The sequence below is a fragment of the Thamnophis sirtalis genome, unplaced genomic scaffold (genome assembly GCF_051295495.1).
Source record: "Thamnophis sirtalis isolate CommonGarterSnake01/CBP01778 unplaced genomic scaffold, rThaSir2_p1.2 scaffold_2, whole genome shotgun sequence".
NCBI classification, from domain to species: Eukaryota; Metazoa; Chordata; class Lepidosauria; order Squamata; family Natricidae; genus Thamnophis; species Thamnophis sirtalis.
The window spans coordinates 37,568,969-37,594,314 of NW_028261382.1; the positions used below are offsets into that span (position 1 = coordinate 37,568,969).

At 47.9% G+C, this 25,346-nt stretch overlaps 3 protein-coding genes across 7 annotated transcripts in view; 2 read left to right on the forward strand and 1 right to left on the reverse strand.

Moving 5' to 3' along the window:
• The first annotated feature begins 262 nt into the window (after positions 1-262).
• Positions 263-11,289, forward strand: PHYHD1 (phytanoyl-CoA dioxygenase domain containing 1). 4 transcript variants are annotated; one of them, XM_087704888.1, is made up of 12 exons: positions 263-388; positions 3,196-3,347; positions 4,435-4,593; positions 5,379-5,454; positions 5,558-5,605; positions 6,261-6,316; positions 6,782-6,844; positions 7,269-7,290; positions 7,989-8,117; positions 8,225-8,341; positions 10,384-10,510; positions 10,875-11,289. In XM_087704888.1, exons 2-12 carry the CDS (start codon positions 3,300-3,302, stop codon positions 10,924-10,926), a joined length of 897 nt encoding a protein of 298 aa, XP_087561014.1. In that variant the 5' UTR covers positions 263-388; positions 3,196-3,299; the 3' UTR covers positions 10,927-11,289. The 4 variants fall into 4 exon arrangements, with proteins under 4 accessions (XP_087561014.1, XP_013913142.2, XP_013913144.2 ...); XM_087704889.1 differs by lacking the exon at positions 263-388 and adding an exon at positions 518-536; XM_014057667.2 differs by lacking the exons at positions 10,384-10,510; positions 10,875-11,289 and adding an exon at positions 9,767-9,964.
• A 957-nt stretch (positions 11,290-12,246) lies between these two features.
• Positions 12,247-14,674, reverse strand: DOLK (dolichol kinase). 2 transcript variants are annotated; one of them, XM_014057680.2, is made up of 2 exons: positions 14,611-14,674; positions 12,247-14,069 (listed from the first exon to the last, which is right to left on the reverse strand). In XM_014057680.2, the coding sequence occupies exon 2, from the start codon at positions 13,975-13,977 to the stop codon at positions 12,406-12,408; it is 1,572 nt and encodes a 523-aa protein (XP_013913155.1). In that variant the 5' UTR covers positions 13,978-14,069; positions 14,611-14,674; the 3' UTR covers positions 12,247-12,405. The 2 variants fall into 2 exon arrangements, with proteins under 2 accessions (XP_013913155.1, XP_013913156.1); XM_014057681.2 differs by lacking the exon at positions 14,611-14,674 and adding an exon at positions 14,408-14,585.
• Positions 14,675-14,865: 191 nt separating this feature from the next.
• Positions 14,866-25,346, forward strand: part of NUP188 (nucleoporin 188) — a 35,116-nt gene continuing 24,635 nt past the window's right edge. Inside the window, 13 exon segments of the mRNA XM_087704890.1 lie at positions 14,866-14,904; positions 16,508-16,562; positions 17,457-17,530; positions 17,834-17,918; positions 18,196-18,276; positions 19,283-19,327; positions 19,868-19,960; positions 20,710-20,829; positions 22,109-22,320; positions 23,164-23,278; positions 23,850-24,047; positions 24,721-24,810; positions 25,223-25,288. Coding sequence (XP_087561016.1) covers positions 14,879-14,904; positions 16,508-16,562; positions 17,457-17,530; positions 17,834-17,918; positions 18,196-18,276; positions 19,283-19,327; positions 19,868-19,960; positions 20,710-20,829; positions 22,109-22,320; positions 23,164-23,278; positions 23,850-24,047; positions 24,721-24,810; positions 25,223-25,288 — 1,260 coding nt within the window. The 5' untranslated portion in view covers positions 14,866-14,878.

Sequence of the window (25,346 nt, forward strand, 5' to 3'; positions counted from 1 at the left end):
CGTATCTAAAAAGCAGGTAGGGGGAGAAGCAGATTCAGCCTTGCAGGCTCCTGCAGCTGGACTTAACAATAAAAGTAGTATTTGCATACAGGACTCCAGTTTCTTTGCTTGCACTCCCTTGGGGAGAGCGACACGAGGAGCGAGTGGAAAAAAAATAACAGAAAAGTTGTTAAGAGAGAAACTGGCCTAGCAACTTTCCCACACTCGTCCCTTTCTCCATCGCTCTGGAATGTGGGGGAACAGGTCCCAGTCCCAGATTCTCCCATCTCCCCGCTGGTTCTGCCTTCTTCTTTTTCGCCTTCTCCTCTCCACTTCCAGCTGCCTGGGAGATCTTCAACCAGGGGACCGGCCGACCCTTATATCAGCTTTCTCCAGAGATGCTCTTAAGGTAACTTGCCCTTCGGAGAAACGGATGAGATCAGAGCGATGGGCTTTTGTCTTTTTCAAGAGACAGGCACGTCAACTCCGGCCTCCTGGGGAAGACGGCTGCTATCCTCGGGCGATCCTGCACTCCAGCTCCCATCCTCCCCAGCCAAGTAGGGATTACACATGGCTTTCCTGGGATTTGCAAGCTTCCTGGGAGGGTGGGTGGGGGGAATGGTTCTAAATTTAATGGGGGGGGGGAGGCAAGAAACGGGGAAAATTTGAACAAGTCTCTTGTGAAGCCCAGGTCTGCTTCTCCAGAGCTGGCTGAATCTAAAAAGTGGGAGAGGGAGTCTTAAATTTGGTTTTCTGGCAGCCCTAAGGGAATTCCGAATGAGAACAAAAGGGGGGACCAAAAATGAAGCCTTGCCACCTCCTCTTTTTAAAAAAAAATACTCTTAGGGGAATCTGAGCCAGTTTGGTCTACCTTGAAACGGAGAGATTGTGAGTTTTGGTCCTGCTTTAAGGCACGTAAGCAGGCTGGTTGATTTTGAGCCAATCACCAGGAGACAGGGAGTTCTAGTACCACCTCAAGGCATGAAAGCCAGCTGGGTGAGTGGGCTAGTCCCTCTCTCAGCCCTGCCGACCTCACAAGATTGTTGTTGGGGGGGGGGAAATAGGAGGAGTATTAGGTAGAACTCACCGTTTCCTGGTGATTGGCTCAAAGACACCCAGCCTCAATCAGGACTAGAACTCTCTGTCTCCTATTTTCTAGCCTGATACTTTAACCTTTAGACCTATCTGGCTGAATATTCAGAATAAATACACGTTCAGAATGGTGGTTGTTTTTAATGCACGCTGGGAAACGATTAGGTTGCACATGGCTGGCTGGCGGGAATTCTTGGAGTTGAAGTCCACACATTTTAAAGCAGTGTTTCTCAACCTTGGCGACTTTAAGTCCTGTGGACTTCGACTCCCAGAATCCCCCAGCCAGCTCTCGCTGGCTGGGGGATTCTGGGAGTCGAAGTCCACAGGACTTAAAGTCGCCAAGGTTGAGAAACACTGTTTTCAAGCCTCTTGGATTGAGAAACGTAACTCTGGGCTAAACTACAGCAAACTCATCGCGGGACAAGAAAATCCTGCTTCGGCTTCTGGGTGGGCACATTGCGTAGCCCCCCCGCCCGGGGTGGAATTCATTGGCTAATCCAGAACCTGAGTAGGTTTTCAATGCCACAAATCACTCTGGGGGATTTCGCAAGGTTCCTGCAACCTTCAAATTGTGGTTTGGCAAGCTGTGAACGAGGAAACACCGTTAAAATCAGCCGGCTGTTCGAGGATGTTTTAAAACCTGCGGCAATGAAACCAAGCCTAAGACACCTGTGCTTACCATAGAAGGAGTCATTTAGTGACCATTCGGAGTTACGACGACCCTGGGGAAAAAGTGACGTACAACCGTTTTTCACACAATCTTTGCAGCCTCTCTCTACCCCCCCCCCCAATGGTCGTGTGATCAAAATTCAGACGCTTGGCAACGGTCTCGTACTTATGACCTTGGAGTGTCCCAGAGTCACATGATCCCCTTTTGCGACCTGACAAAAATCAATGGGGGAGCCTGATTCAATTAGCAACCGTGTTACTAATTTAACAACCCCCTTTCCTAAAATCCAGGAGGAGATGCAAAACATATAAAATGGCCAAAAAAACAGAGCTATTTTCCTGTTAATGGGGACATTTCTATGCTACCAGCCTAATAAAGATTAAAAGTGCCTATTTAATAATTGCTGAAATGGGTGAGTGAAAAACCACTGCTTGTCCAAGATTTATTTTCCTTTTTTTTAATTTTCAAAAATCTATTTTAAAAAGACATTCAGAAGGCGTAACGTAAATGATGCTAGAAACTAGAAGGCTCCGAGTTCCAGTCCTACCTTAGGCAGGAAAGCTACCTGGGTGACTTTGGCCAGTCATTCTCTCTCAGCTCGGCCTACCTCACAGGGTTGTTGTGCAGAAAAGGAGTAGGAAAGGTGTGTTGGATATGTTTGTTGCCTTGAGTTACTTTTAAAGTAATAAAAGGCAGGATTTAAAAATAAATCTCAATAAGTAAAAACAGGCCAAGAAAATCATGAAAGGTTTGTGATGAAGATTCAGCGCCTGATTAAAAATTGATCATCCCAAAGTTTGTTCAGCTGTATTTTAATATATAATGAGGATAGGATAGGATTCTATTCTATTTCCTCCCTTCCCTCCTCCTCTTCTTTCTTTCTCTTCTTTCTTTCCCTTCCTTCTCTTTCTTTCTTTTTCTTTCCCTTCCTTCCTTCCTTCCTCCCTCCCTCTTTCTTTCTTTCCCTTCCTTCCTTCTTTCTTTCTTTCCCTTCCTCCCTCCCTCCCTTTTTCTTTCTTTCTTTCTTTCTTTCCCTTCCTCCCTCCCTCCCTCTTTCTTTCTTTCTTTCCCTTCCTCCCTCCCTTTCTTTCTTTCCCTTCCTTCCTCCCTCCCTCCCTCTTTCTTTCTTTCTTTCTTTCCCTTCCTTCTTTCTTTCTTTCCCTTCCTCCTCCCTCTCTTTCTTTCTTTCTTTCTTTCCCTTCCTTCTTTCTTTCTTTCCCTTCCTCCCTCCCTCCCTCCCTTTCTTTCTCTCTCTCTCTCTCTCTCTCTCTCTCTTTCTTTCTTGTTCCCTTCCCTAATCTTTTCGTCTCTGCCAAAATCTCCTTTCGGTGTCCAAGAAGAATCGAACTCGATCTGTGGGGCTTCTTGGCAATGGGACAAAGGCCCAGGGCCGAAGTCCACTGCAGGGGCCCTGCGGAATCAGCTGGGGTCATGCATTTCTTTGCCCTTTGCAGTTTATCACATGACGATGAAATGACCCGCCCAGCTTAGCAGGGGAAGGTTGATCCCTGGACATGGAGCGAACTGGACACACGGGCACCGTTTGCTTCAACAAGTGATGCGTTTAGTGTCGATGGACCCCGTCAGCCAAGAGAGACTCTCTAAGGTAAGAAGCGAAGGGAGCAGAGAAACGAAACACACCAAGAACTTGATTTCTTTATTCGTGAAAAGGATTTGTGTGGCTGCCCAACTCACACACACACTTTGCCTCTTGAGTCATTTCCGATTCTGTGGGCAAAAAAAAAGTGTAAAGTTTTGATTCACACCCGCAGCTTTTCCAACTTTGGTTTTTACTAAAATTGTACACCTTAAATAAAAATGCAGAAAAGAGTTTGTAGAAACGGATGGTCAATAAATATGGGTGCTGATAGCAAGACCAGAAGAAGAAGAAAAAAATCAGCTGAAATACTAAATACTTTTAAATATCTGAGGCTGGTTGTATAACTTGATCATGCACTATATCTTTAAATTGCCTTTATGAATATAATACTAAAATAGTGTTTTGGTATACTACCGAGGTTTTAAAGGTTGAAAGATTAAAACAGATGCAATTAAATCCTATCGATCGCAAGAATTCCCCCCCCCTGCAATTCTTTACTAAGATTTCAAATCATTTCTATTGATTTTCTACATACTGCTTGCTGTGATTTCTGCAGCCTGTTCTCTATCTCCTTAAATCCAAAATCTAGTGGAGATAATCTGTTTAGTTTCTATAAAGGGCCAGCTCTTTAAATGAAAGCAAGGTTATATATATATATTCTGGAGCCAACCGGAACTCCGGTTCCCCCACCATAGAGTCTCCTCCTAGCGTGGCGTCCTTTTTCCTCTACCTGTCCTAACCGAAAGCCCTACCGGTTGTGAAACCGACCGGCAACAGGGAGCCGCAGCAGAGGAATGAAAGAGCCACATGCGGCTCCAGAGCCCTTGGTTGCTGACCTCTGTTCTATGTGACCAAATTCACGAGCACCAGAGAACAAGGGGAGGGTTTTCCAGTAGGATCAAACTCAACGGGTCAACCGAAACCACTTGGGAATATCAGATCGGGATTGGATGGATCTTCTATATCCCTCCCCCCTCCCTCAGGTGTCTATGCTATGCACGCTGGGGGATTCTGGGAATCGAAGTCCACGGATCTCCAAGTAGCCAAGGTTGAGAGCCACCCATCTAAAGACCTTCTCCAACTTCTTCTGCAGTTCCACCAGGAGGGCTTCTTGGTCCTCCAGCGGTTCTTCAGCCTGGAAGAATGCGACGCCATGAGGGCCCAGATCCGAAAGATCGTCGCGTCTGTGGACGTGCCAGCTCACTGCCGGACGGAGTTTTCAACTCAGCAGCAGGAACAACTCCAGGCACAGGTGGGACATTCTGACCTCGCCCCCCCCCAAAAAAAAGCAGGAGGCAGAGTCCTGGTCCCTACAAAACCCCTTTTATGCAACAAATGTGGATTCCTCTCCTTCACCTTCAGCCAAGGCCTGGCAAACGGCCTTTCAAAGGAATATTTAGGACCACAGACCTTATCTAGCTTGGAAAGCTGCCAGGTAAATATTTTCCAAATGAAATGCTGTGGAAGGAAAGACTTTGCAGAAAGTAAGATTCACAGATAGATCATCACACTCCTGAGAAGAATCTTAACGACCAATCGAACAAATTGTTTCCTACAAAAGCCCCCTCCCCTTTCACTCCTCTTTTGTTTCCTCTGGGAGGGGCCATTCACCATCCACCTGTGGCCTTACTCCCAAGTCTCCCCCTGTTCTTTAGCTGCTCCCTTTATCTGGTCACTCTGCATGCACACACTGGGAAGAGGCTCCAGCTGTTCCTCTGCCTCACTGACGTCTGACTCTGAAGGCAGCTGATAACCGTCAGATGGCTCTGGCCCCCTCTCTGCCTCCGACACAGAGCCCTCCCCAGAGCCTTCCCCAGACTCCAGGACTGGCCCATCTTCCTCCCCAACCTCCTCACTCTCCGAATCGGCTGCCATCTGCTGTCTTATTTTCGAAGAAACAGGGGTAGTAATGTAGTAGTAGTACATATGGTAGTAGTGTTGTATATAGATGACTTTAATATTGTTGCTAAACAGCTACTTATTCGAAATTCTCGAGACACTAGACTAATACTGATATTTTATCCTGGTTTCTGACAGGGGTCGGCAGAATATTTCCTCAACAGCGGAGACAAAATCAGATTCTTTTTCGAAAAAGGTGTTTTTGATCAAAAAGGTACTGCTTCCCCCCCCCCCCCCCCGGGCACCTTGACGCCCCTGTTCTATGCAATCTGTTGCGCTGTTCTTTTAAACCCAGATTTTTCTTTTTTAATTGGCAGGGGACTTTCTGGTTCCAAAGGAGAAATCGATCAATAAAATCGGTCACGGTAAGTAAAGGCCCACCGGGGACTCCCTAAGAAATAGTTAATGCAAGTTTGGGGGGGGGGGAGGAAATGGAGTTCTATTAGTGACCGTTCCAAGTTACGAAGGCACTGAAAAACTGACTTACGGCTGTTGCAGCATCTCCCTGGTCACGGGATCAAGATTCAGACACTGACTCATATTTATGACCTCGCCGTGTCCCTTTTGCGAAGCCAAGTCAACAGGGAAGCAAGATTCACTTAACAACCGTGTGACTGGCTTTACAGCTGCAGCGATTCCCTTAACAACTGTGGCGGGAAAGGTCGTAAAATGGGGCAAAACTCACTTCACAAATGTCTCACCTACCAACAAAGAAATGTTGGGCTCAGTTCTGGTCGTAAGTCGAGAAACTACCTGTAATGAGTTGGCAAGTTACTAAAAGTTCAGATCTAGGTGTGATAAAAGAGAATCCCCCCCCCCCCCCCCGGCAAGTTTGAGCCAGTTCGGACCTGACTTTTGATAGGATTTTCAATAAGTAGCACTTATGATGGTTAATTTATTTTATTTATTAAATTTATATGATGCGCGTGTGACTTATTACCAATAAGGCAGTTTGTGACACTTATGCCATTATAATCAAAACAATTCTTATATCAGTACGATGTTTGTGACTGTTTCTAGCCCTCCATGCCTACGATCCCGTCTTCAAGCAAATCACCCACTTGGCCAAGGTGCAGGTGAGTTGAATGCTGGCCAACACTGCAGGGCTATCGTAGGAAGAGCAAACTCCGGCCATCTCCACAAGCCTCTCCATCTTTTGGTTATAAGACAGGAAATTGACTGGCATGGGATCTGCCTTTCTGCTCGTTCAGTCCTTCACAACAGCCCTGCAAAGTAGGCCCAGAGGTCTGCGTAGATTTCCAGAGAGAGTAGCATGCTGGGGCTGGTTTTAAATCCAGCTATTGGGGCTTTTACAAGGCGGTGTAAGGTTTTTACCGCCATGATGATTTAGTTAACCAAACCACGGTTCAAAGAACTGATCGCTTAACCAATGTTGGTAACCCGTCTCTGAGTGAGAGGGGGAAAGAGTGCTTTTAATTCTGCTTTAATTGACAAAATGTTGGGAGGAAGTGTGTGCTCGGGCTGCAAGGGAAAACAGAGAAAAATGAACATTTTCTTAACATTTTGGGACATGTCCGCAGGCTTTAGCAAGGAATTTGAGTCTGGAGAATCCTGTGGTGGTGCAAAGCATGTACATCTTCAAGGTACGTGAAGCCAGCCTTTTAAAAAATAGGCAGGTGGGGGATTCATGGAAGGTGGAGGGCTCCTCAGAGACCACCTAGTCCAGTGTTTTTCAACCTTGTCAACTTGAAGATGTCTGGACTTCAACTCCCAGAATTCCCCAGCCAGCATTCGCTGGCTGGGGAATTCTGGGAGTTGAAGTCCAGACATCTTCAAGTTGACAAGGTTGAAAAACACTGACCTAGTCCAACCCCTGCCCCCAGTGGGAACCCACCACTTAGAATTCCAGATTCCAAGGCTTGGAAGGGACCCCAGAGACCATCTAGTCCAATTCTTTCCCCAAACTAGAAACTAATTATTATTGCAATGGATGATTTTTTTTTAAAAAAAAATCAACTCTTCCCTTCTGGTTTAATAGTCTCTTTTTTTTTTTTACTCGTTTTATAGCAACCGGGCATTGGTGGGGAAGGTGAGTTTCTTACTGTATGACCTTTCTTCTAACATTTTCCCTATGGGGGCTGCCCTGGAGATGTTGGACTCCAACTCCCATTGTCCCCTGCAGGAAAGGGAGTGAAAGTCACTGTGCTGCTCAGTCATTCCTGTTGATCCCGTGCCCCTCCCCAACCCCACTGATCCTGGGGGACGGGACGTAGAAAATTGTGGGTGTTTCATAAACTTGATCACCAATTTGATCAAACTTACGTGTAAAAATCATCTTAATCAGTATTGCCTCCAAATTGGTAAGTTGTCAAAAGATTCACATTGTACACAATGCAGAAAAGAGGCTGAGATTCTAGAAAGAGTGCAGAGAAGAGGCTTAGGGGACTGGAGGCTAAAACATGCTCCAACCCTGGAGGTTTTTAAGATGCTGGTTAACCATTTGTCTGAGGTGGTGTAGGGTCCCCTGCCTGAGCATGGGGTTGGACTAGAAGACCTCCAAGGTCCCTTCCAACTCTGTTATTCTATTCACTGCACACAATGTGGTTCAGCTTTGAATTTATTAAATCAGTTTCCTACCGATTGCAATCCAAAAAAGGAGCCTAGATTAGAATAAAACAGAAACATTTGTGGTTTAGGATTGTTTGAAGGCAGCTTGTTGGAGTTTACAAACCACGATTCTGCAAACAAGCCACTTGGGGTTGAAGGTCACATCTCTGCTTCTTTCAGTGACGCCCCATCAGGATGCGACATTTCTGCACACAACTCCTTTGGGCAAAGTGATGGGCTTCTGGATCGCTCTGGAAAACGCCACCCAAGAAAACGGCTGTTTATGGTTTGTTCCTGGCTCACATACAAGTAAGAGGAGAAGATGCTGAGAATGGTTGCATCAGTTTAAGGAACAAACTGAATCAATCAAAACAAAGGGAGCACCTTAAAACTCCTCCTCCTGATTTGCTTCCCAGCTGGCATCACACGGCGGATGGTCCGGACTCCCCCGGGGACGATCCCTTGCACCGATTTCATCGGCACCGAGCGAGTGTATGAAGACGGGCAGTTTGTCCCCGTGCCAGCGGGCAAAGGTAGGGTGGCACCGCTGGAAAATCTTAAGTGGGCCAAGCCACATCCAAAGAATAAGCTAGGGAGGGAAGTTGGTTCTCTTCTCCTGGAAGGGGAAACAGAATTTGGGGGCACACGGATATGAGGGGGTGGTGGTGGCTACAATCCCACCATTCAGATCAGGGGTCTCCAAATTTGGCAACTTTTAAGACTTTTGGGCTTCAACTGCTAGAATTCCCCAGCCAGCCATTGAGAGTTGAAGACAGCAAGTCTTAAAGTTGCCCAAATATGGGGACCCCTGAGTTAGGCCCATTTTAAATCTAGGTCTTTCCCTCCTTTGAATGGGAGAATCCAAACCACTGCAGCTAGTCCTTGAGTTTAAAAACAAAATTGTTTAGTGACTGTTCAGTTATAACGGCATTGAAAAAAAGTGTCCGTTTTTCACACTTAACGACCATTCCAGCATCCCCATGGAGGTGTGAGAAAATCTGGACGCTTGGCAACTGATTCATATTTATGACAGTCACGCGATCCCCTTTTGCGGCAAGAACGGTCGTAAAATGGGGCAGAAGCCCCTTAACAACTGCCTCGCGTAGCAACAGGAATTTTGGGTTCAATTGTGGTGATACGTTGAGGACAGGATCTGTTTTAGAGATTGGTTGATAGGACGCATCACCTTGGCTTTATCCTTGTTCCGAAAGTCCTTTGCAAATGACCTGGAAATATTCTACTGTGCAGGAGAAGCAATTAGGGAGTTGCGCTTGATGAATGACAACGACGACACTCCTGGCTTTTCCCTAAAAAGGGTTGTGACTCCTCACTTGCACAACTTTTGCCATGGAAACGCAACTCATCCCCGATCCCTACTTTTCTAACTAAACCAGCCAAAAGTGGCCATTTGCTGCCCTCTTCTGGGAAAAGCAGTTCTAATAAATAAACTGCCACCCTTGGCTTAACAAGAGCCAAGGTGGCGCAGTGGTTAAATGCAGCACTGCAGGCTACTGCTAGATCAGCAGGTCAGAGGTTCAAATCCCACCGGCTCAGGGTTGACTCAGCCTTCCATCCTTCCGAGGTGGGTAAAATGAGGACCCAGATTGTTGGGGGCAATATGCTGACTCTCTGTAAACCGCTTAGAGAGGCCTGAAAGGCCTATGAAGCGGTATATAAGTCTACTGCTATATTGCTATTGCTATTAACAAACACTGAGTTACAATAGGGCTGGATGAAGTGGCTTACAACCGGTCCTCGCATTTGTGACCCCTGCAGCATTCCCCGTGGTCATGTGATCTCGCTCCTGGTGCTCAGCAACATGGCTTGCATTTACAGAGAGTCCTCAACTTATGACTGTAGCTGAACTTGGAATTATAGGTCGTAAGTCACGGCCGTATTATTTTCATCTCTTGTCACTTTAATCTTTTAACTATTTTTTTTTTAACTTGTTTGATAAGTTGCAAGGAGCCCGGAGTCAAACTTGTCAGTGAGATGGGAGCCATGGAAATTGAATCAATAAAAGTGTGTTGCGAATTTTAAACTATTTTTTTACTTATTTTGCTTTTCTTTTTTTCTTCTTTCGTTGTAAGCCGCCCGGAGTCCTCCGGGATTGGGCGGCCTATAAATTTAATAAATGAAATGAAAATTAAATGTGACTCACCCGATGTTGGGACATTTTTTTGCGGCAATTTGTTAAACAAACACGGTGGTTCTTAAGTGAACGCTGCAGTCGTTAAAATGAATCTGTTGTCCCCGGTGGACATTTTTTTTTTGCTGGGAACTGAAAAGCCAAGGCCAGAAACCAGGGGGAGAAAAGTCACCAATTGTGGCCGCGTGTCTGTGGGACGCTGCAAATGGTCATAAAGCGAAACCCGCTTGCCATGCACCCAAAGGATCTCACTGCAGGGGGTAGTCGTAACTTTCGGAACGGGTGTTCAGTAACTCTGGGGAAGAGGGTCGCAAACCTGAAGGGTCGCTAGGCGAGTAGGTTGCAGGTCAAGGACTTGCTTGTGAAATGGCCAAGCGCTGCTTCCAGCTGGGGTGAATACATTTCACTCTCTTCATGGTCATCCAGGGGACTTGGTCCTTATCCACGGCGAGGTGGTGCACAAAAGTGAAGCCAACCACTCGGAGGAGTCCCGCGAGGTTTACACCTTCCACCTGATGGAGGCCAAGGACGCAGTTTGGAGCGCCGAGAACTGGTAAGCGGAGGAAGGAGAGCGGGATGGGAGGGATGACTGTCCTCGCCACTCTTGCCAAGGTCTTACCACCCCCCTGTTGGTTCACTAGCACGGGAGCCAAGGTGGCGCAGTGGTTAAATGCAGCACTGCAGGCAACTGCTAGATCAGCAGGTCAGCGGTTCAAATCTCACTGGCTCAGGGTTGACTCAGCCTTCCATCCTTCCGAGGTGGGTAAAATGAGGACCCGGATTGTTGGGGGCAATATGCTGACTCTCTGTAAACCGCTTAGAGAGGCCTGAAAGGCCTATGAAGCGGTATATAAGTCTACTGCTATTGCTATTGCTATTGAGCCATTTAACAGGGTTTTTCCCCCCACTTGTTTCAGGCTTCAACCAACTCTGGAACTGCCTTTCCCATCGCTGTACACGAGCAACTAAACCCACAGCATCTCTGCTTTGGGAGCCCCATCTCTTTTGGGGAAGCGGCAGGGGGAGGGGGGGCTGATCTTCAGCTCTGCATCTGTAGCTGGGGAATCTCTGGCTCCAGCTTCACATCATCTCCGAATCCGCTCAGCCTGCTCAGGAGAGCGTGGGCTTAAAAAAAATCAGCTGGGCCTGGAATTAAGAGCATCAGATCCTGACCAAGAGAAGCCAGACTGGAGATTCTGCTCCGCAATGAACGTTACGCGGACGTTGTGAAGAAAAAAGGAGGCATGCAGGGAACCAAGACCGCCCCCGGCTTCTGAAAGGCCAGGCAGGTTAGAAATGCAATAAAATGTGGACTGGGATTCGGATGGTGCACCTGCTGTGGACGATACCTTTGTAAGACTTTTTTAGAATTCAGCAGCAGCGGAATAATTTTTATCTCACCCTTTCAGAAATATCTTTTCATTTTCCTGTAATTACCAATCTGTGCTAGGAGAAGGTGGTCTAACTTTGCAGTTTGAGCTAGCTGGAGGAAAGACTCCCCCAAACTTTGCCTCTTTGTGGTGCTCAGGATCTGCCACCTTCTACCAGATCCTTGGGATGGGCCTGTATTTGGCTTGGAGAGATATGTGGAAGGGGAGGGGGGGTGTTGATGGGCAAAATGGATGCCTTAGACCTCCAATGGCTCCCGTTTTGCTTTCAATAGCCTCCCAATAATTTTAAAAAAGCCCCCGCTTTGCTGATATCATAATCCTGATTGCGATGCTCAAGAGAGGAGAAAAATTAAAATTTATCCAATAGCCTGTAACGGGGATGTAAGCATTGTCTCAAATCAGTTAGGGAGGCTGGCCAGTCTTGTTAAAATTGCACCTTTTTCTTTCTTTGGTTTACCTTGCCTCCTCCTCCTAAGGGGCGAGATGAAGGCTGGGCTAGAACTCATTGTCTCCTAGTGCAGTGTTTCTCAATCTTGGCAACTTGAAGATGTCCGGACTTCAACTCCCAGAATTCCCCAGCCAGCGAATGCTGGCTGGGGAATTCTGGGAGTTGAAGTCCAGACATCTTCAAGTTGCCAAGGTTGAGAAACACTGTCCTAGTGATTGGTTCAAAGTCACCCAGCTGGTTTCATGCCTAAGGCAGGGCTAGAACACGGGGTGGCGGGCTTCAGGTCCAGCCCTTTGACTGATTGAACAAACCCCTCCCGCTTTAAACAAAAGCAAAGAAAAAACCCATAATCCCTTGGAGGATTGCCTCTCGCAGTTTGAAAACCCTTGCGGCTGTATTAATACTGCAGAAGCCGTGGGGGGAAAAAAACAGCAGACCACAAAGAACAGCCTGATTACATTTCAGCTTTAAATAATCAACGTGCAATCACTTACAGGGACGGGCTGAGGTGTCGCCTTTTGCCACCCTGGGCCAAAGACACCAAGGAAAGTCAGTGTGGGTGTATCTGATTACGCTCTGGGGAAGAAATTTTATCCCCTTCAAGGGTAGCTAAAGCATGAACAGGATGTGGAGGTAGAGCGGCAAGAGTAAATTGTCCACCTGGGTGGTGTAAGCTTCTAAAAACGACACCAGGGTAATGGAGACCAAGATCCAGGAGTAGCTGGCGTTCAAGTCCACAGAACTGTCAAAAATCACAATCAGGGCAACCGCAATGATTTGGGCAAATATGGACGACATGGTTCCTTCAAAGGTTTTCTTGGTCCCGGGCCATTTGACTTCCCCCATCGTGCTGCCGAAGATGGACGCCACCGAGTCCCCCACGCCTACAGCCAGAACCCCGGAGTACGGAGCCAGGGCTCCTGCCCCCGTCAGGGCACCTTTGGGGGCGCACGGCCTCGGCACCAGCCACACCGGGAAGGACATCCCGAGCAGAAGGTAGATGTGAGTCAAGATCAAAGGCCCGCTGTCCCGCTCGTCCAAGAACAGGGAGAGCAGCTGCCGCAGCGTCTGTCCGAAGGGCTTGATGGTGAAGTAGCGGATGTACTCGAGAAGAATGAAGACGGCCAGGCAGATGACGGCCGCCACGTACAACAGTTGCCGGTCGTAGATCAGCCCTGGGACGTAAGTGGCCACCACGATGAAATGGAAGTACTTCCGGGTGACGGTTGAAGCTTGGTGCTTTTTAGAGCCGGAGGACCGCTTGACGTTTTGATAGAGGACGATGGCGCAGGCCAGAGAAGCCAGGAGGGTCCAGTAGGAGAGCAGGTGAATTCTGACCTGGGTTTGGGAGAGCAACTGGAAGAGCCACGTCAAGGGATTCCTGCGGATCAGGCGGTAGAGCCAAGGCATGACCACGCCGAGGCTCAGGACGGCGGTCATCATGTGGAAAAACATGGAGGAGGTCCAGGTGGCGGAATCCATGAAGAAGAACAGCACCGCGAAGGAGAGGCCCAGCAGGACCACTCCCACCACCACGACTAGGAGGAAGAAGTCCACGGGGCTCCCTCGGTTCTCGCTGACATTCAGAGAGCGCTTGATGAGCTGGTTGAGGACGAAACTCAGGCCGGTGAGGATCAGCAGGGCCTCCCCGGGGGTGAAGCACCGAGGCAACAGGTACAGCAGGATCATGCTGAGGTAGACGAAAATGAGCAACACCTCCAGCACTTCGATCACTTCGGAGATGGTTAAGGAATGCTTCATGGTGTAGATGATCAGCGTCCCGGCAATCCCGGTCAGCACGCAGGTGTTCGTTGGCACCGGCTTAGTAATTCCCAAAGCAATCACCGACAGGAAGAGGGCGATCATCATGCCGGTGCAGGCCACGACAATGCCCAGGCGCTCGAAGTACACGATGCCAGCCACTTGGCACCTTTCCTTCATCACGATGCCCAGCAGAGGGATAACCATGCAGGAGGGGAGGAGGCCGCTGTTGGCCGTGGTCCTGAACTGGAACACAGCCCCACCCAGGCGAAGGAGGTGGTCCCACTTAAACTGGATGTAGAAGGCTTGGACGGCGAGGACGAGAGCGGACCACGAGAAGCGGTCCCAGACCACGCTGTGCACGCAAAGCACGATGGCAAACACCACCAGCGATTCCACCAGAACCGGTTGGTTCCACATGGTGACGGTCGAAGGATCTCTGCAGCCGTCCGGAGCTTTTCAAATGCAGGGACTCTCAGGGCCGAAAGCTCCCTCCCTTGTTCGGATCACCCCTGGAAAAGGGGGAAAAAACAGAAATATTTTAGAGAAAGCACGCAGTGACACAATGGTGCATCCCACATCACAAAACAGCTTCTTTTTAACAGAAGACAGAAGAAGCTGCAGCTCTAAACGGTCCCTGTGCCCACCTCAGGGGATAATGACAGATTAGCAGAGTCGGAGGGGACCTTGAAGGTCATCTAGTCCAACCCACACCCGCCCAATTCTTTGGCACCCCCTTCTCAAGTTGCGACTACCATCCCCCCACCCTCATCCCCAGCCACCCTCGAGAATCCAATTCCGGCACTCCCAAGTTGAAAATGGGCCGTTTTTGGGGCCCGACCTAGCCTACCCTGCGGGGCTGTTGTGAAGCATATCGAGTGGGGAGATGGGAGGAAGAGGAGGAGGGAGGCAAGCGGCGGCGCCGCCCGCCATCCACTCACACACGCACACCCGCCCTTCTCCCCTGGGGGCTGAGCTCTTTGGGAGGAAAGCCGCCCTCCGAGCCTTCCCCTCCTCATCGCTCCGCCTCACCGCCTTCCCTGACTTACTCACCCACCCGGGCGCCGCCATCTTGCGGTGACGACGGCGCGCGCCGGTGACGTCAGGCGGACCCACGCACTCACTCGCGCCAAGGGCGCGCGCGCGCCGGCTTTCCTAACGGTCGAGCGGGCTGCTCCCAGCGCGCACGCGTTCGCCCCGCCTTCTCTCCCTCCCCTCCCTACTGGCGGCCCCGCCCCCTTTTCCCCTACTGGCGGCTCAGCGGGAGAGCAGGCGTGGTGGGAGGGAGGAGAGAAGCGGGTCACGTGGGAGGGGAGGCAAGATGGCCGCCGGCGGGCTGTCTGCGAGGTAGGAACCGGCGGGGCGCGCGCGGTCGTCGCCGGAGCCCCTGAGCGGGAGGGCCGGAGCCCCGAGCCTCGCCCTCTCAGGCCCCTTCCCCCCCCCGGAGCTTTGGGGTGAGGGTCTTGCGGGTTGGAGGGGAGGGGGGGAGCCCCCCTGCGAAGCCCCCCGCCTGCCTTCATTGCTCTTCGTGTGAGGGAAAATATATATTTATTCATTGGAATGTTTAAGCCCCCCCAAGGGTCCAGTGGACTCTTAATTGTACATCCCCTTCCCACAACAACCCTGCGAGGTGGGAAGGAGAGGGCGGTTTTGGGTGCCCAAAGGCAGAACTCGAACTCAGAGCTTCGGCTTTTCAGCACCCAAACTGGGGCAATGGATTAACCCTTTTCCCCCTGGAAGGAAATGAATAATAATTCCCATTTGAGTAGGAAGAAGACAGGGATATTATATATACATATATGTATATTTACACGCACACACACGTACATACATACACACACATACACACACACATTTTGAGTTGCCCAAATAGATTTCCCAATAAGTCTCCCATTGGTTCTGCTAAAAGGATCCCACAGGAAAGGATCCCCTGACCTGAATTCAAGCTCTTTGTATGGATTTTTTTTTAGAAAATAGGGCGATTGATTTGAAATAGGTGAAAAATATACAAGGAAGAATAGTAATCCTGAACTTTTTGTCTGTCTGTTGATGAGATGTTACAGGAAAGGATAAGAAGAATATATGTATGATTTAAATATAGGGGGTGACAGAGTAGTTAAGAAAAAGCGAAACAGAACTCCCAAATCCTTTGTAAAAGTAACAGAACATCTGTTTTAAGCCTGTTACTTTTACTGTTTGCCTCGGACAGAACCTCCCATCCTCCCAGGAAGTTTAAGAGCGTCTAAAACCACAACTGTGCACCTGCCAAATGTGCATTTGTCAGCCTCTTGCTCACTGAATTTTTGACTTGCATGAAATGCAACCCGATATCAGTGTATAATTTGCCCTAAGTTGAGCATGGCATGATTTGAACACGCACTAATTATGACCTACCTGTATGTATAGAGTGGAAGGATGACATAATAATTGTTCTGGCTGTGCATTCTTTACACTTTGGTGCTGTCTGACATTGTGACCGGCCGTAAGCATATGGCCCAGTCTCTGCTCCTGCTTCAATGGTTAGACGGCCTAGACATTGGTATTTCAACATAGATCTTTTAAACATTTATATTTCATTCTGATTTATTAATCTAGATGAAGTCTTCATATATATATAGATAGATAGATAGATGATAGATAGATAGATAGATAGATAGATAGATAGATAGATGATAGATGAGAGAGAGAGAGAGAGAGAGAGAGAGCGCTAGTCCATGTGCCAAATAAATAATGTTCTATCTGGGAGTATGCCTATTCCCCTTGATGCGTCTCAAAGTGAAGTGTTCATCCCTGCACATGAGAAACTGTACGCTAGTTGTGTTGGGTTGATCCTGTGGGGTGGGCTGAGAGAGAAGGACTGTCTCCACTCCCCCAACTGCCTTTCATGTCCAGAGGAATAGTTCTGTGAGATTTTAAAAGACTTTAAGGAATTTGTGATTTTTATTTTAAGGAGCAGCAGAGAACTGTGGACCATTCTTTTGGGGAGATCAGCTTTGAGAGAACCGGTAAGCAACATTGGCTTAGGCTGTTTCCTTTCAAACCTCTCTAGTTTGGTATTAGTCCTCATGGCAGCAAGAGAGGGAGGGCTCTTTGATTAATGTTTTCAGTTAAGCAGATTTTTTTAAGATTAATGTTTCCCCGCCAGTGAGGCTGGCAGCAGATTTGGACAGTGAGGAGGTTGGGGAGGAACCTCTGCCAGTCCTGGAGTCTGGGGAAGGCTCTGATGAGGGCTCTGTGTCGGAGGCAGAGAGGGGGGTCAGAGCCGTATGCCAGTTATCAGCTGCCTTCAGAGTCAGACATCAGTGGGGCAGACGAACAGCTGGAGCCTGTTCCCAGTGTGCGCATATGCAGAGTTGCCAGACGAAGGGAAGAGCTAAAAAACGGGTCAACTTGGGAGTAAGGCCACAGGGGGACGATGAATGGCCCCTCCCAGAGGAAATAAAAGAGGAGCGAAACGGGAGGGCAGTTTGCAGGAGACAATTAGTTTGCTTCATTGGTTTGTGACTCTCCGAGACTCCTTGCCAAGTTTTGCAGATATCGGCCTGTCAGCTCTCCAAGCCAGAGAAGGTCTGTGACTGTAAATCCTCCCTTAAAAGACTGCTGGATGTGAATGAGCAGAATTCACAGTGGATTAATAAAAGGGGTTTTTGTCGGGATCAGGAGTTTGCTTCAGGCTCTCGGGAAGCCTCGGTCAGAACATGACCATGTGGTGCTATTTCAGAGATGAACCAAACGATGTTAACCAATGAAAGAGATCCCAAGTCTTAAAAATTGCCAAGGTTGGACACCCCACCGTACAACGCTTCTCCTTCCATCTAACCAGCTTTGCGAAACTAAGCAAACTGTTTTTATCAGTTGAGAGGAATCACTAGAGTCACCATCCTTTTGTCCTGATTTAGGCACAGATCACAGAAGAGTTGAATAAACATTGGCAGAGGTTGCTTGAAGGACTTTGTTACTACAAACCACCCAGGTACGGTAACGAGATGCTGGGCATCCAGTGCAGCACTCAAGTTAGGAAAAGCTTGGGAGAAAAAGTGGTTTTTTTTCTGGCCATGAACCTGTTTCCCCTTTTAGAAATTCATCTAGTCTGAAATTTTAGCAGAAAAAAAACAGCACACAAAGACTCTTAAAGGTTAAGATCTGATTCTTAGGCTTGGCTTTAGGGCTTTGTAATGTTTGTGGAATGCTTGTGGATATAAAATTATCCAGCTGTTAGATCAAGATTCACTTTGTTCCAAATTACTTAAACCGAATAACTCTTTCTTACGTGTAGTTCCAATTCAGCAGAAATCGTGAAAGCTGATAAGAATGTGCCCGCTTCGTTGAAGGAACTGGGACTCCGCGTCAGCAAGTTTTTGGTAAGAAATAGTTTCAAAAGTCACTTGGCTTTTTTTTTTTTGCTCTGCGTGTTTCAGGGCCGGGGTGGAAGGAAATATCAGAATGGGAGAGAAGTTGGTTTTCCCCAGTCCTGCTGTTTGAGTGAGGTTTGTTGCCTGGGACTTCTGAAGTTTAATCGAGATACATTGCAGAACTTGGAAGCGGCAGTGAAAATTAGTCGTCGTTCTGTTCTTCACGGTCCTATCCCTCGCTCTTAAAAGGCCTGTAACGTAGCTAAAAGTTTGTCTGCCATTGCAGGGTTTGGATGAGGAGCAAAGCGTGCAGCTCTTACAATGTTACCTTCAAGAGGATTATAAAGGGACCAGAGACTCGCTAAAGGTGAGTGATGACACACGGTCTCTCTCTCTCTTCTCCAGAATTTCTGTGGACAGGTGTGTCTCTCTGCATGGCTCTTGAAGGCTAGTGTTGTAATATAGTTCCTTGTGTAGGTGTGTGTCCTCCATGACCTAGTTCATACTAGGGCCTGCAGAGTCACGCTGAATCACACAGGAGACAACTGGCTCCGAGAAAGCCATAACATCCTGATAGTGAATAACATAACATCCTGAGATGTGCCCTACCATTGACGTCCAGGATTTGACCATATATAGACAGAACTTCCCTGAAGCAGTAGATTAGAAATTGTACTTTTACAGGCTGTTTTTAAGCACATGCTATTGCTCCTCCTGCCTTTGTCCTGTCTCAATAAAAGGGGCTACCAGACCCCCAATCTGGGTCGCTCCATCCTGAGAAAATTTGTCTCCTGTCTTTTCTCAACATTGGCCTCATGGGCGAACAGCGGAAACTTCACAGGCTAGGAGTTTTTTACACAGTTCTCACTGTGATGCTGTAAGCTTGCATTTCCACTTGGTGGGGGGTGAGGCCCGCCTCGGAGGTACTAGCCGTAAATACTAAGATTCATAGTTCTAGTCCCACCTTAGGCAAGAAAACTGGTTGGGTGACTTTGGGCCACTTGCCAGGAGACAGTGAATTCTAGCCCTGCCTTAGGCAAGAAAGCTGGCTGGGTGATATTGGGTCAATCACCGGGAGGCAGGCAGTTCTAGTCCCACCTTAGTCATGAAAGCCGGCTGGATGACTGGGACAGTCCCTCTCTTTCTGCCTAAGTGACTTCACAAATGTTATTTTTGGGGGTATTAGGTATGTTCACGTCTTTGACTTATTTATAAACGCAATAGATGGGGAGAAAATAAAGGCATGCATGCTGTCCACTCTGTGATGGTTATAGCTAAAATCTAGATGGGGACATACCTTTCTCCACTGTTTGTGTCTCTGTCCAAACCTCAACTCTTTCTGACGGATTTCTTGCATTCCTTTTTACATCTAGACGGTGCTGCAGGATGACAGGCAGAGCCAGACGCTGCTACTGAAGGTGAGATTCCCCATCATCCTTCCATGGGCCCTGCTCCCATCTCTACTCTTCTCTATCAGGCCTTTTACTAGGGCAGTGGTTCCCAAACTTGGCAACTTTAAGACTTGTGGACTTCAACTCCCAGAATTCTCCAGCCAGCTCTGCTGGCTGGAGAATTCCGGGAGTTGAAGTCCACAAGTCTTAAAGTTGCCAAGTTTGGGAACCACTGTACTAGGGGGTTTGACTCGATGCAGCAGAGAGGACTGAAGTTCCAAGTAAGAAATGCCGGCTCTTGCCACTTGCTCCTGATTTGCCCCAAGTGGCTTCTCGTAATTATTTTGGATAATATTTTTATCCCCCTTGTCCAGTGGAAAAAAAAAATAGTATCCAAAACCCGCAGGGACAAAACAATAAACCACAATCTATTATGATGAGGATGAAGAACCAGCAATGTTCAAAGATAATGTGCCGGTGTGTGTGTGTGTGTGTTTGTGTGAAAAAATGAATAGCAAATGAAATACCTGCTAATCAGAGGATAAAGACAACCATATGTGTTCACAGATTGCTGATTACTACTATGAGGAAAGGTTTTGTATTCTTCGGTGTGTCCTTCACATCCTCACTTATTTCCAGGATGAGAGGCACCCTTACATGGTACGTATTGGCTTCCTTTCTTGATTCTTCTACGAGCGTTATGTGCGCTTAAAGTACAGGTAGTCCTCGTTCAGTGACGGCTCATTTAGTGACTTTGTACTTAACAACAGTCATAAAAAGGGAACGTGGCCACTAGTCGCCACATTTACGACCTTTGCAGGTTTGTAAAGCTCAGAAAAGCTGAAGTAAGATCCTAAGCACAAGTCACAGTTTCCCTGGGCAGCTCCTTCGCTTAACAAGCGGGTTGCTGGACCAGACCGTGGTCACTGAGTGAGGACTCACGGTAGAAGGCTATAATCTGAGTCACCAGACTCCTAAAAGCCTTTGATGATCTTTGAAAGGGGTGAAATTAATCTTTTAAGGGAAGGTAAAGTACATCTTTCTTTATTTTGGGTCAGCTCAAGGAAATACCCTGCCTCTGTTACCCAGAATAACAACCCTGTGAGGTGGGTCGGTCTGAGAAAGAGGGAAAAATCACCAAAGCAGCTTTCATGCCTAAAGGAAGATTAGAAATTACAAATTTCTAGCCCAGCCTTTCAGCCAATGGGCCAAAACTGGCTCTCATTATTATCAAACACATAGCTGATAATTTTATTAACTGCACTTTAAACATTTAATTGCATGTGAAATTACCTTTGAAACCTTCCAGTATTCTGGTCTAATATTAAAAAATGACACACAAAAGGGATGAAACGGTCTTTTAATTTTTATCCCCCCCCCCCCCCCCCAATCTTGGTTTTGCTACGAAGGTCCCGTATTCGCAGTGTATGGAAAAGCTGGATAAGGAGCTGGTTCCTAATTATCGGAAACAGTTTGAAGAGCTGTATAAAGTCGAAGCGCCTACATGGGAAACACACGGAAGTCTGATGGTATATTTCCCTCCCCCCCCCCCCCCAATACTGTGCTTTCATAAATTGTGCAGTGCATTTCTAGCTTTGTAAGGAAAATATGTGGAATAGCAGTAGGATCGCATCAGAGGTGGGTTCCTACCAGTTCGCACCTATTTGGTAGAACCGTCAAATCTACCGAACCGGTTAGAAGAGGTTCCACCAGTGGACCCGGAAAGCAGGCCACACCTACAGAAGAGGTTCCAAAAGTTTTTGAAACCCACCACTGGATTGCATTTACATTTCTCCTGAACGAAACTTTTGTCCAATTTAACATGCTGCATTTTCTACTTAAGAAATCTCAAAGCTGGGGAAATAAATGGGAAATAATACATTATTTTTTTAAAAAAATTGCTTTAAAAAAAAATCTTGGGAGGAATCGGGAGTTTCCCCCCTCCATTCTCTATTTCTTTATCACTCCATAGGTATAAATACTGTTTGCCTGCTCAGACATTTGAAAAGAAGATAGCAATAGCCATAGCACTTAGACTTATATACCGCTTCATAGTGCTTCACAGCCCTCACTAAGCAGTTTACAGAGTCAGCCTCTTGCCCCCAACAATCTGGGTCCTCTTTTTACCCACCTTGGAAGGACGGAAAGCTGAATCAACCTTGAGCCGGTGAGATTCAATCTGCCAAACTGCTGGCAGCTGGTGATCAGCAGAAGTAGCCTGCAGTACTGCACTCTAACCACTGTGCCACCGTGGCTCTTAATAACAAAAAGATAATAACCATTTACTGTTCTACCATGGTCTTTATCTAATAATCCTCTATCTACTTCGAGCTTTGAAGTACTAAAGAGAAGGATTAGTGGAGAGATGATAACAGTCCTCTGGTATTTGAGGGGCTGCCCCAAAGAAGAGGGAGGGTCAACCTATTCTCCAAAGCACCAGAAGGCAGAACAAGAAGCAACAGATGGAAACTAATCAAGGAGAGAGGCAACCTGGAACTTAGGAGACAGTGACAATGAGAACAGTTAATCAGTGGAGCGGCTTGCTCCCAGAGGTTGTGGGTGCTCCATCACTGGAGGTTTTAAGAAGAGATTAGAGAACCATTTGTCTGGAATGGTAGAGGGTCTCCTGCTTGAGCAGGAGGGGTTGGACTAGAAGACCTCCGAGGTCCCTTCTACCCTGTGATTCTAAGTTCTGTGTTATTTCTAGCAAGCCTTAAAAAAAAACCACATCCCAAACCCGATGCTGCTTTCCCCCTGTGTTGCCCGTGTGTGTTTTAACAGCCGGTGGCTTCTGCTTTGTGCCCACAGACAGAGCGGCAAGTATCTCGCTGGTTTGTGCAGTGCCTCCGCGAACAATCCATGCTGCTGGAGATCATCTTCCTCTACTATGCCTATTTTGAGATGACCCCGGAGGAGCTGCTGACTTTCGCCAAGATGTTCAAGGACCAGGGCTTCGGCACCCGGCAGACCAACCGGCACCTGGTGGATGAAAGCATGGACTCCCTGGTGGATCGGATTGGGTGAGCGAGTGCCACGAGGCCACGGACCATTCTAGATAAATTTATGTAAATCGGTGCATGAAAGGAGCCGAGCTGGCAGCAGAGGTTCAGACAGGTTGGGGAGGAACCTGGGCCAATCCTGGAGTCTGGGGAAGGCTCAGGTGAGGGCTCTGGGTCGGAGGCAGAGAGGGGGCCAGGGCCGTCTGACAGTTATCAGCTGCCTTCAGAGTCAGACAGCAGTGAGGCAGAAGAACAGCTGGAGCCTGTTCCCAGGGTGCTCATGTGCAGAGTGGCCAGACGAAGGGAAGAGCTAAAGAACAGGGGTTGACTTGGGAGGAAGGCCACAGGGGGACGATGAATGGCCCCTCCCAGAGGAAACAAAAGAGGAGCGAAGGGGGAGTGGAGTTTGCAGGAGACAATTAGTTCGCTTTGTCGGTTCCTGACTCTCCGGGACTCCTGGCCAAGTTCTGCAGATGTCGGCCTGGCAGCTCTCCAAGCCAGAGAAGGTCTGTGACCTTAAATCCTCCCTGGAAAGACTTTGCTGGAGGTGAATAAGCAGAATTCATAGTCAATAAAGAAAAGGTTTTTTTTGTTGGGACAAGGAGTCTTGGGAAGCCTCGGTCAGAACACTAAGTGGTCCTTGCTTAAAGATCAAAATTGGGACCTGCAGCTCCGCGGCTGTAAGGGACTCACTTCCTCTGAGGTCGTTAAGCGAATCACCCACAGTGGCTTTTTTTTTTGAATCAGAAAGCAAAACGAGCCAAATAAGGGTTTGTTTGAGAGGAGATGAATCTTCTCATGCATTTCTGATTTCGTGGTGTTTTGTCTCTCTCCCCCCCCCCCCTTTGTAATCATGCTTTCCAGGTACTTCAGTGCTCTAATTCTAGTGGAAGGCATGGAAATCGACTCCTTACACGAACGTTTATTGGATGACAGGAAGGAAGAACATAAGTTTGCTGGCAATGGACAGATCCGCCAGGTAAAGTCCTCGCAAATCTCTGATCGCTGAATATTCATGTTTATTTTTACCTCCCCATGCAAAATCTTTGAGGAAAACATTAGTAGGAAGAATAAAACTGTTTCCTGATTATTATTCCTCCCCTACAACAACAACCCTGTGAGGTGGGGTTAGGCAGAGACAGAGGGAGAACTTGGCCCAAGATCACACACTCAGCTTTTGTCCCTGGCGGGATTAGAACTCTCCATCTCCTGGTGATTGGCCTAGAGCAGTGTTTTTCAACCTTGGCAACTTGAAGATGTCCGGACTTCAACTCCCAGAATTCCCCAGCCAGCATTCGCTGGCTGGGGAATTCTGGGAGTTGAAGTCCGGACATCTTCAAGTTGCCAAGGTTGAAAAACACTGGCCTAGAGTCACCCAGCTGTCTTTCATGCCCAAGGCAGAACTATAACTCACTGGTGGCTCAAAGTGACCCAGGCCTAAGGGGTGAACTAGAACTCGCCGTCTCCTGGTTTCCTAGGCCAGCATTTTCACCACTATGCCAGGCTGGCTCTGGGCAAGGTTTGGCACGCCATCCATTTCCTCCCAACAGGAGATAGACCGCCTGCTGCTGACCCTGGGGGACGTCCCCCATCACGCCCCCGTCCTCTTGGCCTGGGCCTTACTCCGGCACACGCTGAGCGCTGATGGGTCGAGCGGGGTGATCCGGCGGATGGGGAGCACCGCCATCCAAATGAACGTCTTCCAGTATTTGACCAAGATGCTCCGAGCCATAAGTTCTGAAGGAAACGTGAGTCTTCGGCCCAGAAGAAATATATTTAATAATATTTAATGGCTTAAGGGCTGAGACGCCTCCCGGGCCCCTTTTTTTCTTATATATATATTTTAACCTTGAAATTCCGTTCAGGTCACACCACCGCAATTTCACCTTTTCTCCTGCAAGGAAAGATTTAAGTAGATTTAAGCATTATTTGCTAGGTTTGGCTCATTGATTTTCCAGTGAAGAGGGGGAAAAAATGTAATACCTGTAGCTGTAACTAAACAGATTGCGAATGGGGAATAAAAACTCTACAGGCGGTCCTTGTTTAGTGGCAATGCAGGCATTCCTCGTTTAGCAACCTCCACTGGGACTGGCAGCTCAGTTGTTAAGCAAAGGGGCCACCAGCTGAAGCTGCGGCTGCTTACGATCTCAGTTCACTTTCCATTTGCTTACAAACTGGGTCAGTTGGGTTGCAGAGTTCGTTTTTCATCACCGTTGTAACTGCCAACAGTTGTGAAACGAGGCTAAGCGAGGACTGGTTTGTCTTCAACTGTGAACGAGAAAGTGTCGTAAGACTGGGCAGAACTTGCTTAGCCAATGTCTCGCTTAGCAACAGAAAGGTTGGGCTCACTTGTGGTCGTAGGTCGAGGGCTACCTGGATTTCCATGGCTCCTCCGGTTGTGAAAACGTTCTTTGTTTACAGTGTATTTCCAGCACCGCCTGCATGTGCATCTATGGCCTCCTGTCCTTCGTGCTGACTTCTCTGGAGCTGCACACGCTCGGCAACCAGCAGGTAAAGAGTCCCAACCATCTCTGCCCAGAGTCAGGGGGGAGGGGTGGGGGTGTCCAACCTTTCCAAGACCTGTGGACTTCAGCTCCCAGAATTCCTCCGCCAGCCAGTTGGAAATCAATTTTGGCCATAGAATTGTCCACAGAGAACTATAGTTACATTAAGAGGATAAAGAATTCTTCAGCCCAGAGGAAGCACTAATTGTAGTTTCTTACGACATCTTTAAATCTTCCTAAGGTCGTCACATCAAGGGTACCAAATATAATGTGACATATGTATATGACAGATATATCTTCCTTTGTAAGCCGCCCGGAGTCCTTCGGGATTGGGTGGCCTATAAATTTAATTAATAAATAAATTTAATAAATAAATATGTCCCTCCCTCTTTCCCTCCCTCCCCGTTTATTTTCTCAAGGACATAATCGACACAGCGTGTGAAGTTTTGGCTGCTTCCAGCATTCCTCCCTTATTCTGGAAAACGGTGAGCCTCCTCTGGAAGCAACACTTGATCTGTGCTTCCTTTCGATTCACTCTGCTTT

Excerpts from the sequence above, each read along its gene's own strand:
- DOLK (XM_014057680.2), bottom strand. The coding sequence starts at position 13,977 with ATGTGGAACCAACCGGTTCTGGTGGAATCGCTGGTGGTGTTTGCCATC.
- PHYHD1 (XM_087704888.1), top strand. The coding sequence starts at position 3,300 with ATGCGTTTAGTGTCGATGGACCCCGTCAGCCAAGAGAGACTCTCTAAG. Across the intron at positions 3,348-4,434 it reads GCCAAGAGAGACTCTCTAAG|TTCCACCAGGAGGGCTTCTT; the intron begins GTAAGAAGCGAA and ends CTTCTTCTGCAG. Across the intron at positions 8,118-8,224 it reads TGTTCCTGGCTCACATACAA|CTGGCATCACACGGCGGATG; the intron begins GTAAGAGGAGAA and ends TTTGCTTCCCAG.